The 16992-nt window shown below is 39.2% G+C and overlaps 1 protein-coding gene across 4 annotated transcripts in view; it reads left to right on the top strand.

Moving 5' to 3' along the window:
* Positions 1-16992, top strand: part of Tbck (TBC1 domain containing kinase) — a 167974-nt gene that overhangs the window by 861 nt on the left and 150121 nt on the right. For all 4 annotated transcript variants that reach the window (XR_005091850.1, XM_028857027.2, XM_028857016.2 and 1 more), the window contains exons 2-3: positions 2531-2752; positions 12791-12863. Coding sequence is in view for 3 of the 4 variants with exons in the window: in XM_028857027.2 (XP_028712860.1) it covers positions 2560-2752; positions 12791-12863 (266 nt within the window). In the remaining variant the exon portion in view is untranslated. The remainder of the gene's footprint in view (positions 1-2530; positions 2753-12790; positions 12864-16992) is intronic.

A 16992-nucleotide genomic window follows, 5' to 3' on the forward strand; every position in this document is an offset into this window, starting at 1 on the left:
GGTTTATCTTTCTGAATCATATCAGAAAATCACTTGTTTGATTTTTCAGTTGTATGTGATTAAGATCTATAGCTGAAAACATGCCGCAGTTGTGTTTCATCTTTCCTATGACTTCAAGCCTGGTATTTAGATATAACTTTATGTAATTTGGGATTTGTTTATTGAATAAGAAATCGAAGTTCCAGGCAGTGGTGGTTCACGCCTTTAATTACAGCACTCCGGAGGCAGAGGCAGGTGATCTCTGTGAGTTCAAGGCCGGCCTGGTCTATAGAGCAAGGTCTAGGACAGCCAGGGCTACACAGAGAAACCCTGTCTCAAAAAACCAAAACCAAAAACCAAAAAAAAAAAAAAAAAAAAAAAGGAAGAAGAAATTAAAATTCTAGTCCTTTTACTGTTGCTTTTTTAAGTCAGCCCACAGCATCTACAAGATTTGGAATAGTGATCATAACTAATACTTTTTTTTTTTTTTTTTTTTTTTTTTTGGTTTTTCGAGACAGGGTTTCTCTGTGTAGCTTTGCGCCTTTCCTGGATCTCGCTCCGTAGACCAGGCTGGCCTTGAACTCACAGAGATCCACCTGGCTCTGCCTCCCCAGTGCTGGGATTAAAGGCGTGCACCACCACCGTCCGGCAGATCATAACTATTTTCATATCAACTTTTGAGAATCTGTTTTGATTCCTTTCATAAGATGAGAATAGTAGTGGCTCTCCACATCACCACAGAAAACAAATTCATCTGTGTTACCAAGTTTGCAGGTCCTTAGGATCTGAAAGCTGCAGGAGATTTTATTCAGCTACCAATGAACAGAGAAGGAGCCCATGCTCTAACGGCCTCTTACAGAGCAAGTCTGAGGCCTGGGTTTTGAATGGGATATGAAGTGATGTACATTTATGCTGTCATCAAAATGTTTCATAGGAAAGTGAGTTTCCTGGGAACTAAGACTGCCACCTTCCTTCTGCCCTAATTTGGGCATAATTGTGTCTGTGGTGGCACTATGAGTGTATCCTTTTTGTTATAAAGAGCACAAATTCACAAAAATTGTCAAAATGGTGCCCAAAGCAGATTGAGGTCTGGAGTTTCTTTGCTGGTTGGTCATTGAGTGCACTTGGCTATGGGTACTTGGCTTTTAAGTTTTGAAAGCCAATGGCATCTGTAAGCAAACAGAGCTATCACTAATTAGCTGGTGTAGCCTAGCCCTGGTTAGTTGATTCTATGGGCTATTTTCTTGTGTCCTTGACTCCTCCAACTCCTATAATCCTTCCTCATTCTACTTGCTGGGTGAAGCCTCTCTGATGATGATTATGCTAGGCTCCAGTCTACGAGTACAGCAGAATGTCATTAGGAATTATTTCGTTGACTTTTATTTATTTATTTTTTTTGCCAGTCATGTTTAGTTCTATCCTAAGTCTCTGGACGATCCAATCTCCAGTTCCTAGCCCTCCCAGCAGTGTCAGGCATGGGCTCCCTCTCATGGCAGAGTGTTGTGGAATATTAGTTTAAGGTGTGTTACATTTGTTTTTTGCTGTGCAACATTTGTTTAATGATGCAAAAATGTGTTGCATTCTTTTCTGTTGCATTTGTCTAACTCTGTAAAACTGTGTCACTGTGCCTGTCTAAAAACCCTGATTGCTCTAATAAAGAGCTTAACAGCCAATAGCTAGGCGGGAGAGAGGGATAGGCAAGACTGTCATGCAGAGAGAATAAGTAGGAGGAGAAATCTAGGGAAGAGAAGAAGAGGAGCTAGAAAAGGAGAGGAGGACCTCAGGGGCCAGCCACCCAGCTACACAACCAGCCACAGAGAAAAACAGGAAGAAAGACATATAGAATAAAGAAAGGTAAAAATCCCAGAGCAAAACATAGAAGAGAAATGGGTTAATTTAAGTAAAGTTAGAAAAGCTGGCTAGAAACAAGCCAAACTAAGGCTAGGCATTCTTAAGTAAGAAGAAGTCTCCATATATTTATTTAGGAGACTGGTGGGCCCCCAGAGAGTTAATAAATAATAAAAGTTAATAAAACCAGCTACACATGGGATCAGTCATTGGAAGGCCACTCCCACATGTTCTGTACCATCTTTACCCCAGCACATCTTGCAGGCAAGAGAAATTGTAGGTCAAAAGTTGTGTGGCTGGGTTGATGTCCCAGTCCCTCCACTGGAAGTTTTGCCTGGTTACAGAAGATGACTGGTTCAGACTCCATGTCCCCCATTACTAGCAGTCTTCACTAGGGTCACCATTGTGGATTCCTAGGAGTTTCCATTGCACTAGGTTTCTGCCATGCCCCCAAATGCCCCCCAATTCCAGTCACCTCTCCCAGTATTGAAAATCTTTGAATTTGATTTTGAGCTGCAATATAAAGGCTTGGGTTTTTCTTTTTCATATATTGTCTTGAAATTTTTAAACTGAGTTTTTTATAGTTGAGTTCAGAGTGGTATGGCTTTTTTTTTTTTTCCGAGTTGTATATTAGTTTTCAAATGAGAAAGTACTGGATTAATGTTGGGTCAGTCTGTCATATAAAAATTATCTCCTTTTCTAGGTCATCTTAGAGGACCCAGGATTTCAGAAATGTTTCCGTTGAAGGATGCTGACATGGGTGCCTTTACTTTCTTTGCCTCAGCTCTTCCACATGATGTTTGTGGGAGCAATGGACTTCCTCTCACACCAAATTCCATCAAAATTTTAGGTCGCTTTCAAATCCTTAAGACCATCACCCATCCCAGGCTGTGTCAATATGTGGATATTTCTAGGGGAAAGCATGGTAAGTTTTGTTTTTTGGTTTGTTTGTGTTTTTTTTTCTTTCTTTTTATTTATTTTTTTTTATTTTATGTTCACTGCTTCAATTCATGATGCAATTTTTTCTTTTCTTTTTTATTTAAGAAATTTTTTATTCATTTTACATACCAACCACAGATCCCCCCTCATCCCTCCTCCAGCATCCCCTCCCCGCCCCCTATCCCCTCCTCCAACAGGGTAAGGTCTCCAATGGAGGGACAGCTAAGCCTGGTACATTCAGTTGAGGCAGAACCAAGCCCCTCCCCCCTGCATCAAGGGTGTGCAAGGTGTCCCACCATAGGTAATGGGCTCCAAAAAGCCAGCTCATGCACCAGGGATAGATCCTGATCCTGTTGCCAGGGGCCCCTCAAACAGACGAAGCCACACAACTGTCTCCGGCTCCCGTATGCAGAGGGCCTAGTTCGGTCCCATGCAGGCTCCACAGCTGTTGGTCCAAGTTTCACGATGCAGTTTTAAATGCAGAGTCAAAATGTATTGACATGCATTCATGAACTTGCTTTTTAATGTTTCAAAGTAAATTTGACTAAGTTTGAAAATGAAAAGGGAGTCATTGTTTTCTCACTGTTGCGGTTGCTTTTTATATTGAACTAAAGTAGTTGGGTGAAAGCCGACGTCTTGTGACAGCAGGTGCACTGCCGTTGTGAGGTTCCTCCAAACCTGAAGTTGCTGATGATGACAGTGCTTGTCGTCCTAGAATTGTTTAGGAATCTTAATGGCAGGCTGAAGTTCTGTGTCTTAAGATTATCTTAAATGTCCTTTAGTAAAATGTGCCTGATTTGCTGACATAAAATAATTTGGAGATATAAAAATATATCAAAGTCAAACCTTCATGCTTTCTGACATTCAACATTTTTTTTCTATAAAATATCTATTCATATGTTTCTACCTAATGGTGAATACCTTCATAAATACTTACTTTTTCTGAAAAGCATGCTAAACTGTACTTGAAGCTGGCAAGTTCATTTCTTTTAAAAGTATTTGCTCTGTGAATATTTTTTTTGTTGGCTATGAGCAGAATATTCTTTTGTAATAGTAGCTCTCATTATGACTTCTTATTACATGCTAAGCAATAGTCTAGATGTTTACTTATAACAATTAAAAATCTTCATCATACTACTATATAACAGGAACAGTTACAGTGTTGTTTTTCTGTAGGCAAATTTCTAAACAGTCTTATTAAATAAGAAACACAGAGCCAAATACAGAGATGCAAGCCGTAGAAATCGGAGCAGTAGCCGCAAACTAACCTTAGCTCACCACGTCGCTGTCTCTGTAGCTTCCTAAGAGAGAGCTTCTTCCTGTCTAACCTGAGCCTTTATTGCCTTCCTGTTCTGCCTTCTTATTGGCTCTAAGCCCAGCCACATCACTTCCTCATCACTGCCTGTCTATACAGACCTCCAGGTCTCTATGGTTGGTACTGGGATTAAAGGCCTGTGTCACCATGCTTGGCTGTGTTTGAACACACAGAGACTCTACCTGCCATGTGATCAGATTAAGGGCTGACATCTGTTTATGGCTGACTATGACCTCTGATCTTCAGGCAAACTTTGTTTATTAACATACAAATAAAATATCACCACATTTTACAGATAAGGAGATTGAGGCAGAGAACATGATGGCATAGAGGAAAATAAGAAAAGATAAATACTAATACATACAAAAATAAATTTTGTTACTTGATGAACACTTTCAAAGTCATTATAAGGCTATAATAATGCCATAGCAGCATCATTCAGACTGTTTGGTCCCTTAATACTATAAAGCTCTACTGTATACCTAGTACCTTGAATATTTAGGTGCTTTTAGAAAGCTTAGCCAGAGGTGAGGGAGATCATGGTAAAAAATAGCAATTATCTAGTAGATGATTATATTTGATTTTTCATACTCACATATATGTATGCACACATGACTGTATGAATGTATGTAAATATAAACATACCTACATATTGAAATATATGAGTTTTTTTTGAGCTTTTTGTGGTGTAAAGTTGCCTTTAACTTATTGTTTCAGCAAATATTAGTAAAAGATTATTATTGTCTGGCGTGGCTTAATCTTTCAGGTGAAAACTATTAAGAGTTTCTTTCTACATGTATTTGGAGGGCAGACCTGAAAGAAAGCTGTCTTTGAAGCAGTAAGGCTAGGCTCCTCTGTAAGAATGTCCTAAGTTTGCCTTTAGTAAAAAGACAGCTCTGCACCCTTCACCTTCTGCAGTAGTATAGCACCATGAAGCCCACAGCAGCTGCACTTCCCGAATTTCAGCAGTTGTCCGTCATTGTGAAGTCACAGAAGTGCATAGTTTTCCTTCTTTGCCCTGACCTATGGGAAGCCTACAAATTGATAGTCCACCTGAAGAAACTGTAAATCTATCAATATTGCTCACTTTATATCTTATTCTGCTTCCTTTCTCCATAAGTAAAATCAAAGAATCTACTCCAAACTGTTTTATTTTTTAATTAATAATTTATTTGTGTGTGATCTGACCAGAACCTAGTTTTATACCATATGACATATTTGCTAATTAAGAGACCTACAGTCAGGACCACTATATGTGTTCCATTTGTATATTACATAAAAGCTTTGGGCTAATGTAGTATATGAGTGCTAAACTTAATTCTGAAGAATACTGGAAGAAAGGGTAGTTTGATTATAATTGGCTTAAAGATAACCAGGAGACTAATGATAACTATCCCTAGAGTAGAGAGTAGATATTTCCAGCCATTTGCAAGAAGAAAAAAAAAAAAAAACCAGTAAGGAACCTCTAACAACCTCTAGTTGTTAAAATAGTTTCAACAATATTGATGTTGGAAAATTATGAGAATCATTTACAGATGTTTACATCATCCAACAAAGAATAGATGCTGTCATTCTTTGCATGTTTTAACAATTACCCTTGACACTCCCATGTAGTTCAGTTAGAGCATCTAAAGAAAAACCTTGCAGTTGCAGGATTTCCCAGTCCCAAATCACTCCAAGCAAACCTGAGCAATATAGTATATTATTGTTATCCTCGGCTGGTGACCATATTGAGTAGAACATTCTCCTCAGACCCTTACCACCTTATTTAGTTCCTAGAACTTCATTCTTGTTTCTTAAAGTGACTTTAGTTTCTTCCTCTTATATCTGGCGAACTCTTTGGAGCTTCACAGTCTATAATGCAGGCCTTGCTCTCTGACTAGTTTTCGTATGCCTCCTTTTGTCACAAGGTTAATTCATCAGTCCTGTGTCATTCTCGAGCCCCTTTACCCCACTCCAGTTTTATTTCCTCTGACCAAATGGTCCCTGTCAGCACTAAAATTGTGCTGTTGCAAAGCAGAACCCTTTGTGAGGATCACTCTTACAAACCTCGCCTGTGAACCTCATTTGGTTATCAGTGCCAGACAGAAGAGGATCCCCTTATATACCACAGTCTACCTTGAGCCAGACCAACAGTCTGCTTAGTCTCCTGCCCTGACCACCGTTGTCAGTAGTCACTCTGTTTTTCCCAAATTCACAGCTCTAAGATGTTGTTGTTGGCTTTTCTTTTTTGGGGGGACCCGCTACCCAGCTCCCAAATAAATCACTCCTGGAGGCTTATTCTTAATTATGGATGCCTGGCCTTAGCTTGACTTGGTGTTTTTTTGTTTGTTTGTTTGTTTGTTTTTTTGCCAGCTCTTCTTAACTTAAATTATCCCCATCTGTCTTTTACTTCTGGGCTTTTCCTGTTCTCTTACTTCTGTAAATCTTACTCGTACTCCATGGCTTGCTGTGGCTAGCCCCTGGAGTCTTCTTCCTTCTCTGACTACTTCTTCCTCCCAGATTTCTCCTTCTATTTATTCTCTCACTGCCTGCCAGCCCTGCCTATCCTTTCTCCTGCCTTGCCGTTAACGGTTCAGCTCTTTATTAGACCATCAGGTGTTTTAGACAAGCACAGTAACACAGTTTCACAGCATTAAACAAATGCAACATAAACAAAAGTAACACACCTTAAAATAATATTTTACAACTTTAAGATCTCAGCAGTTCTCTCAAGGAGGGTCACAGAGGAGATGGACATGCTAAAGATTCCTATATCATAAGCCTGTCTGCCTGGTCTGAAATATCAATGACTAGAAACTAGAGGATTTGATTTCTTGTATATATTGGCAGTTCGGTGCCCAAAACTTTTGTGTGCATAAGGAGTAAATAACTGAATTATAATAAGTGCTTATTTAGAAATCCACTTATTCTGAAGAATTTCAGTCATTTTCATGGCATCTAATTTGAGAATTGAAGTTTCCATTTTATAGCCTCCTTAGTCAACAGCACATACTTCTCAAGTCATATGACTTTGGTGTAACATCATTTCATTGTCTCATGAAGAATTTTGATTTTTGGATGTATGCTTTCCTCTTTTTCATTCTTGATATGCACACATTTTGTTGTTTGTGACTCTTCCATGAGCACTTCCTTTCTTTGTACATGGAGTTGTGACATGTGGCCTATTTTCTTACATTATGCTTTCACATGTTAGGTTCATATAGAAGCCAGACTTTCAGTGTTTTCTGATTCCAAATTGGTGGGAGATGCTACTTCTTGGATAATGCATTTAATGTCAAGAATATAGACATCTTATTAGAACTTGAAAGCATGATTTATTTTTTAAAAGCCAATGCTATATAGTTAAATGAAACCAATAAAACTTAAATATACAGATTTTTTTTAATCAAGTTTAACCTTTTTTTGAATTGAAATATCAGCAGAGTTTAGAAGTACAATGAAGATTTTAAGTGGTAGTGTGCTCTGTTGTGGTTGGTATTAGTTATCTAGAAATACTTCTGTAATTGCTAGTGAGATGAAATGAAGGAAAAATTATTTTGCTACATAAATTTGAAATTTTAGTCAGAATAAATATCATTATTAAGAACATACTATAATTTATTCTGTACCTATAGCCTATAAATTTCAATCTAAATGAATGAATCGGTCAGTGTTCTGTCACAGAAAAGAACTTGTAGGGGTGTGTGTGTATGAAGAGATTATGTGCTAGGAACTGGAATGCAAGATTCTTGCTAGTCCAACCCAAAGCACAAGGCATATCATCAAGGAGACACCAAATTTGGGCAGGACCTGAGGCTGCTGCTTTTCCAGGGAGTCCTCCGTTCTGTCTCAAGGTCATTTAACTGGCGCATCACGAACCTAGATTGTTTAGGATAAGCTTTCTTAAGGGCGTTCTTAGGAACACAGTCGTTCATATGGTTCTTCATTGATTTGTATAGACCAGAGTTTGTTCAAATGCCTGAGGACTGCAGTTGACTTTTAAAACTGACTGTTGCAGAATCCTGGTACCTACACTATTGTGAATCAGTTTTTCTTTGTTGGCATTACTGTTAAAACATTTACTTAAATATCACATTTTAAAGGTGATGAGCTAGTCTCTAATAAGCTAGTTTTTACTTTGAATAACAAAAATGATGCAGGAATGTTGATAACACCATATTACAAGACATTCATAATTCATTTTTATGTTAAAAAATTTAAAACTTTCTGTTTTGAACTTTTATATTTTTCTGTGACTCTGCATGTGTGTGCATGATATACATGTATGAATAGGGATACACACTTGTCAGGGCACGTGTACTGGGGCATGCATGTGGAAGGTCAGGGGACAATGGTGTGGAGTTCTCTTTCCACAGTTACATGAGCTCCAGGGATCACACTCAGTTCACCAGGCTTGCATGACGAGCATCTCTAGTCTCTGAGCCATCCTTCTGGACCCCACTCTCTCTCTCTCTACCTTTTCCTGTTCAGGTTCTCTGTTCTCTTTCCTGATTAATGTTCAGTTTCTTTGACTGAAAGCACACAGTCCTCGATAGATGCACTGTGGGAAACCACATGCAGTGCGTTTTGCTAGACAGATTAGTTCATGCTTTTCAGACATTCCTTTATGTTATAAGGAATTTGTTTTTAATTTTAATGTTTATTTTTATTACTTTTAATTACATGTATGTGTGTGGGGGTTATGTGTACATTAGTGCAGGTGCCTTCAGACCCCTGGAGCTGGAGTGATGGGCAGCTGTGAAATGTTGGATATGGGTGATTGGAACCCAACTCAGGTCCTCTGGAAGAGCGGTATGCACTCAGCTGCTGAGCCATTTCTCCAAACTTGCATATTTGTTATTTATAAATAATGCCACTACATTGCTGATTTTTATTTGGCACATTATGATTCCCAAACCAACCGTTTATTCTATTCAGCCAGATTGCTTTCATAACAAACAGAAACTATTTTCAAATAGATCCAGAATTTTGGAATGTGTACTTCTAATGAGTTCTTTAAAAAAAGAGGTTCATAATGGAAATATTCCTTCAGCATATACTCTTTTACCTCTGGGAGAAACGCTGATTTTCTGCCAAGGGTTATGGCTCTACATTACTAAAACAGTGTTTAAAATTCTATAGAATCTTAAAGCCTTGACAGACACTGAAGGTGTTTTCAGAGGAAGCCTAAAAATTTTCAGCCTAATGGCACATAGTAGATAAGTCTCTTTCAGATGGAAAGACATACATATCTATTTGTAAATGGCTGATAAATGAAGTATGTATATTTTAATAAATTCTGATGTGTATTAATTTCAATACTGCTAAGGTATTATATTTAGTTAGAACATAAGTGTGTACTTTCCAACATAGAACAAATCTGTTCAGATGATTGTCATCATTTCTGATGTCCCCATTATGCCTTTGCTCTAATTAATTTGTTTTGTTATGGGGATCCCATCAGAGATGACCACTCAGACACAGTTTATAGCCAACTGAAACTCTCTATTCCAGCCTTCTGGGACTATACCCAGGTATTCAGGGACCCAGCTGTAGCCCTGCCAAATGCCCATCTTGGCATTCAGTTTGACAGCTTCAGGGTGGGAGGTGAGGATGCTTGGGGGGGGGGTAGGGATTTGTATAAGCAAGCAATTTGACAGAAGCTAAGATAAGCAGCTAACTGGAGGAGGAGGTTTGCACAAACAGGCAGTTTAACAGAAGCTAAGATAAGTTAACTGGGACATCCTGACCTTGGGTTCCTAGAACAGAGTTGGATAATTTTTCATGGGATTCTCCATCAAAGAGATCAAATTCTAGGTTAAACCTGAAATGGCCTCAGGAAGAATACAGGATGGAAGAACCTTTTCACTGTCTTGCCCTGTTATAATTTAACATATATAATTTTAGTATGTGCCTGTATGTTTCAGGTGAACTGTAGACACTAGTATTGCGGTTCCAAACAAGACCAACATGGTTCCTGCTATCTCAAAATGTGTCATCTATGTAGAAAAAATAGCACTAAGTAAAAATGTATGCCAAGTTTTATAGTTAAGTAAGTGATACAAAAGAAAAGTGTTGTGTAGAATACATCATAATACTAGTGAATCAATTCTGGAGAATCCAAAAAATCCTGAGGAAGTCATGTTTACTGAGACCTGAATCTTTTTTTTTAATTTTTATTTATTTATTTATTTATTTATTTATTTATTTATTTATTTATTTATTTATTTATTTTTGCCGAATGCTGTTTATTGAAGGAGGGAAAAGGTCTTAAATACAGGCTTACAGCACAATAGGAGAACCTCAGAGGGCAGAAGTTCGCTACCTATGTTTTACAATCTTGCATCTAAGCTGTTAACGCCCATTATTCAGGATACACAGACAAGGAACTTCCCGTAAGCATTCAGGAGGGTGGAACCTGGCAGGGAATCAGCATAGGGAGAATATCAATGTCAAGGTCAGCAAGCAAGGTAACAGTTACCCAAAACGGGGACCAGGGCCCTGCAGGTCCCCCTTTTACTAGAAAATGAGCTTCTGACTTAGGTTGCATGGGACATCAGCAGGTCACCTTACCCGTCATGGAGACGACTGCCCAGGACACACAGGTACTCTGTCTTAGGTTGGTGAGCGCCCCCCCCCCAGGCATTACCCGTCTCTGAATACTCATTATCATACAGAGACCTGAATCTTGAATAACAGTAAAAGCTAACAGTGCTGACATTGTGCCAGGACTATTCTCCATCCTGCTTATATGTGAATTCATTTCACCCTCATCATAACGCTATGATAGAGGCATTACTGTTTTTGTCATCTTCTCAGTCCTAATTCTATCTGAATTTATTTCACCCTTACCACAGTGCTGTGATGTAGACATTATTGTTTTCTTCCTCTTTAGAAGAAACTGGCACAGAGAGATTAGTAAATTTCCCAAGATCATGCGATAATAAATGGTAATATTAGCATTTTCACCTCAGAAAAATAATCTGTTTTTAAGCACCATGTAACATGATTGAAATGAAGGGGGCTGGGAAAATGGCTGAGTGGAAAAAGTGGAAAAAGGTGACAACCTAAGTGCTGTGGATTTCGCTCTGTATGCTGTGAATGTGTTGCTCCAATTGGTTAATAAATAAAGTGCTGATTGGCCAGTAGCCTGGCAGGAAGTATAGGTGGCACAAAGAGAAAGGAGAATGCTGGGAACAGGAAGGCTGAGTCAGGAGACACTGCCAGCCGCCACCATGAGAAGCAAGATGTGATGGCAGAACTGAGAAAAGGTACCAAGCCATGTGGCCAAACATAAATAAGAATTATGGGTTAATTTAAGTGTAAGAGCTAGTCAATAGTTAGCCTGAGCTAATGGCCGAACAGTTTTAATTAATATAAGCCTCTGTGTGTTTACTTGGTTCCAAGTGACTGTAGGGCCGCTGGAGCCAGGCAGGAACAGGATAACTTCAGTTACACCTGAGTTTGATCCCGGAATCCATATAATGGAAGGGAAGAACTGATTTCCACAAGTTGTTCCTTGACCTCCAGCACACACCCCTGGCATGCCCATACAGGCACACATGTACATGAACTGCTTATACACAGAATACATAAATATATTCCTTTTTAAAAGGGCTATCAAGATGATTCAACAGATAAAGCATTTGCCACCAAACCTGACAACCTGAATTTGATCTCTAGGACCCACATGATGACAGAAAAAAAAAATTGATTCTTGTAAGTTCCTTTGACCTCCACGAGTACACAGTGGAATGAGCATGCGCGCGCGCGCGCACACACACACACACACACACACACACACACACACACACACACACACGATAAATGTAATACAGAAGTTCTTTTAAAAGGTTAAGATGAAGATCATTTAGATATGGGACCCCAAGTGTAATTCCCCAAAGGATGAAAATGCCCAAAAGCTGATGAGAGAAATATGTAGTGGAAACTAGAGAAGAGAATGAGAGAATGCTGGCTTAGACCTGGATTGCAGCAGGTGGAATAAACTCTGCATAAAAATAGCAGACTCTGGAAGCAACTGGGGCATAGAAATAGCAGGACTCTGTGTGAGTGTTTGAGAAAGGGAAAAATTATAAGTTGCCTTGTTTCTCCTGAGTTGCTAGTGACATTTTCAGTTTGTTTTTTTGGATAAGGGTCCAATATACTGGCCTCTCACCAGTTTATCACTAAGGATGGCCTTGCAAGCTCTAGTCTCCCCTTCAACCTTTCAGTGCTAGAATTCCAGGCATGTGCCACCACCCTGGTTTATGAAGTGCTGGTGATTCAGTGCAGGGCTCTGTGCATTCTAAGAAAGCTCTCTACCAGCTGAGCTGCAGATCCAGCTGGACAGTGAGTTCTATACTGAAGCCAAGGGTGTGTTCTAAATGTCTGCAGTTGAAGAGAGTTCCAGGCTTGGGGTAAAATGTAGTAGTTTCTCAGAAAGTAGTAGATGAGGAGAAAGCACAGTAAGAAGACTAATGAATTGAATTATGAATAGAAGATGGGTAGCAGTTCAGTCTGGGTAGATGGGGTGCTGATCTATAGAGGAGATTGAGGTGAGCAAGCCAGGTAGAAGTAAGGAAAACTGACCACACATGCACACACAGTGGAAATACATAATACTTTAAAATACTGTTGTTGGTGTTATATGTTAATGACTTTAGAGAGCTATATGATCTTATTGTTAAAGTGTGTTAAATATAAAGTAGGTTTGCTTTGTTTTTCTAGAACGACTGGTGGTAGTGGCTGAGCACTGTGAGCAGAGTTTGGAAGACCTGCTTCGGGAAAGGAAGCCTGTGAGGTACTGTAGAACACGTGACAAAGCAGTGAAGAGTGAAAATCCACCAACAAAGGAGCACTAGACACTGAAGGACATTGAGTTCTTTTGTTCTTGTGTAATGGTAAAATTCAATGTAGGTTTTTACTTTAAGAACTTTAATTCACTTGCTACATAGAAATTCAATGTGTACATTCTACAAAGTACTTGAAAAGAAGTCCTCAGTGGACTGTACATATATGAAATATTTGACATCTTAGTTCTGAGAATTTCCACTAGCCAAGATTACTTTCCTGAAAGGGGCTATGGTAGCTTCTCTGTGTGCACCAGTAGCCCCAGGTGAATAGTGATCTTTGTTAAGTAAAGGCCATGTTGAGGAAGAGGCAGAAGGAATAATCATAACTTGGGTAGGACTTCATGATGGAATTTAATTATTTCAGTGACTCAAGAAATTTAAGTTTTCTTATTCAGAATAGTGTGTTATCTAATTTTTTATTACAAGTATTTCATTAATATACCCAAAAATATTTTTTAAATTATAAAGGATTCAATGTATAAATAGTTATATTAAACTAACAAAAATTGCTTACCGTGAGTCTTTTTTTTTGTTTGTTTTTGTTTTTGTTTTTTTTGTTTTTGTTTTTCGAGACAGGGTTTCCCTGTGTAGCTTTGCGCCTTTTCCTGGAACTCACTTGGTAGCCCAGGCTGGCCTCGAACTCACAGAGATCCGCCTGCCTCTACCTCCTGAGTGCTGGGATTAAAGGCGTGCCCCACCACCGCCCGGCTTTACCGTGAGTCTTTATGCTTTGTAATTATCTACTTCATCCCCTGAACCTGTGGCTGGAGTTCTCAACCCTGATGGCAAGGGACACAAGGAAAAGCTCCTAACTATCCAGAGGTCAAGGTCACTTAGAATTTCAAAGAAAGAAGTGCCAAATACCAAGATGGTCCATCTGAAGCATCTTTTGGGGGAACTTGCTTACAGAGTGCTGCAGCAACATACAGAAGAGAGAGGTTCTAGGTGCTCAGGTTAGAGGTCCCTGCTCTGTGTTCTGGTTGCTGGCAGTCTGGCCCTTAGCAGACAGCTAAGTGAAAACCTCGGCTCTAAGCAACAGCAGCAGGAAACACATGCTCTCATTGGAGTTCCTGGCTGGCCTTATAGGTTGGACTCTGAAGCTCCTCTCACAGATAGTGTTAAAGCTCCTTGGCTTAGGGTATAGAGATGCTCGGTGTCTGAAAAGAGGCTAGTTACAGATCTCCAGTGACTAGTGAGGCCTGGCTGCAATCTGGCTTAGTTCTCCCAGCTAATGGGGTAACTCTTGCTTATGGCCCCTGACCGCCTTCTCTGTATTCCACCTCTGCCACCTTAGTTTCCTGCTGTTTCTGCCCTCAGCGGCTCTCTAGATCTCTTCAGTCTTCCTCCTGGTGCCCCTCCTACTGCCACTTCTTCACTGTCTATCTGCTCTCCGGCCTCCATGTTCCCAGCTCACCTGGCTTGCAACAGTCAAAAGGAGATAAATTAAAAAACAAAAACAACAAACAAAATTGAGCTAAGCCTTTTGCTGAACTTAATGTTACAGTACTAGGGCCAAGCAGGAGGTGTCTCCTAGCTGATGCCAGAGGTGAGCCAAGCAGACTGTGACCAGAACTGGATGTGATGTGGCAAGGGTGTTTGTATCACTCCCGGGAGAGTCCTTGATCCAAATGAAAGATTGTTCTTCTGGCAATTGCAGGCCTTTTGCTGGGCCAGGAGAGCTGCTCCCCTCTGGACTGAGAGAAAATGGCTGTAGGGTATTCAAGTTCACTGAAGCTTATCTTCTCTAGGCTTCTACTTTTCCAGGCTCATGGCTCCCTGGAGTGAGTGGTCCTATCTGGAGCTGGAGATAGCATTAACACTAAGAATATCTAAAGTTCCAGGGGATCCTATGTCTTCTTCTGACTGTGGCAGCCAGCAAGTACACATGTGGTGCCCATACATACATACATACATGCAGGTAAAATACTCAAATACCTAAATAAATAAATAAAATTTTAAGGAGAACTGAGACAGAAAGTTGGTGACTCAAAAGAAAAATTTTCTATTTTATCCTTTTCCAAATGATCCTGCCTTCTTTTTCTTTTCAGTATCTTTTGAACATTGAATTGTACCATATGAGGCTACATTCTGCATTACTTTGCCAATGAGATTATATCTACTATCTCATGAAAAGTTCTAGCTTTCTGTCCTTGTCTTAGAGCTCTGACTCTCACGACAATGAACATCAGCTGGTCTGTGTAAAGAAGTCACATTTCTTCAATAAGTCACATTTGTCTATATTTGATCAAAGTGTCACTGATGGAAACACAGCATAAGATTAAGAACAAAATTCTCTTGCTTTTTAATGTCCTTTACATTTTATAGATTTTTTTTCATTTATTTTTACAAAGAAGACATTGAGTTTTACAGGTCTTCGCAATGTCTTCATGAGAAATGTGTTTAAATATCTGTGTAAATAAAGTCTTGTTTTTTAGTCATTCCAGTAACAATCTTGTAGTTTCAGTGAGAATGGCCCCCATAAGCTCATATGTTTGAATACTTGGTCCCCAGTTGGTGGAACTTTAGGGGAAGGATTAGAAGGTATGGCCTTCTTGGAGGAGATGTGTCACTAGGGCTGCTGGACTTGGAAGTTTCAAAAGTCCACACCATTCCTGGGTAACTCTTTCTGCCTCATGGTTGTTGTCTCAAGATATAAACTCAGCTACTGCTCCAGTGCTATATGGGCCTGTCTGCCTACCTGCTGCCATGTTGCCTTCCATGATGGTCATAGACTCATTCTCTGAAACTGTAAGCCCAATAAACTCTTCTCTAAGTTACCTTGTTCACAGTGCTTTGTCACAGCACTAGGAAAATAATTAAGACAAGGCTAGAATTTAATATTTTCCATGGAAATTGTGGAATATAACATTACTTCCTGCCTTTCAGTAAAAGTCATCCAACCAACCTTAGTTTCAAATTGTTGCTGATGTGTTGTAAATTTATTTTGTTAAGAACTGCTTGACTTGTCTATGTTGGGATGACATTGGTCTCCAATAACAGAGAGCATTTCATGTGCTGCAATGTTAATTACTCTGTAACATGATAATGAAACATGGGATAATATTCTTAAGACTTAGAAACTAAACTAGTTTTCACCATCAGAAATCAGTGCTCTGGAACTGTAAGAAAGAAATCTCTTCCTCAGAGGTTTCATTTGAGGGTCATCTTCACTTATCTGTTTACAACCTGCCACTGTAAGCTGCTACTGTCTGGTAGTCATTTGCAGTTCACTTTCTACAGATAATTACATCATTCAATACAGAACTAGTTTGATAGATAGGTGGAAGGAAATTTGAATTCAGCTAAAATTTTTCTGACAGAGAGTAAGGGAATTAAAACTAGAAGCTGAGAGATGAGCCTTGTTGTATATTACCAATAAAAAGCATTGAAGCGTTAGATCTTATTCATTATGTAGTCTGTCTCATTTAGTATTTTTCTATAGTGCTCAGGGCAGTTTTATCATATAGATATCTAGTTGTTTTAGCTGTATTTAGGATACTTCATTTGTATTGCTTTGTTGCTTTAATTCAAAAGCAAATGGCCATTTAAATGTGTAGGTCTATTTTTTGGGATTTCTATTTTGTTTCATTTACCTATTTTTCCATATATATGATGGCTATATATTATGTAAATCTCCATATCGTCACAGTACAATTTGAAAGCTGCCAATGCAGGTTTCCAATATTTGCATCTTTCAAGATTACTTTAGTTATAATTGGTTCTGTGAATTATATTCACATAAGTTTTATAATACACTTTTTAGTTTTCAAAAGTGTCTGATGTTGTAATTGAGGTTTGGTTATGCTGATAGGCCAATTTGGAAAGAGATGACATGTGGTGGTATTGTGTTCCCCCAAATATTGTGCACCCTAATAAACTTATCTGGGGTCAGAGACAGAACAGCCACTAGATACAAAGGCTAGAAAATGGTGGCACTCACACCTTTAATCCTAGCACTCCAGAGGTAGAAATCCCTCTGGATACCTGTGAGTTCAAGGCCACATTGGAAATGGCCAGGCATGGTGACACACTCCTTTAATCCCAGGGAGTGGTGGTAGAAAGCAGAAAGGTATATAA

This window comes from Peromyscus leucopus, chromosome 6 (assembly GCF_004664715.2).
Source record: "Peromyscus leucopus breed LL Stock chromosome 6, UCI_PerLeu_2.1, whole genome shotgun sequence".
NCBI classification, from domain to species: domain Eukaryota; kingdom Metazoa; phylum Chordata; class Mammalia; order Rodentia; family Cricetidae; genus Peromyscus; species Peromyscus leucopus.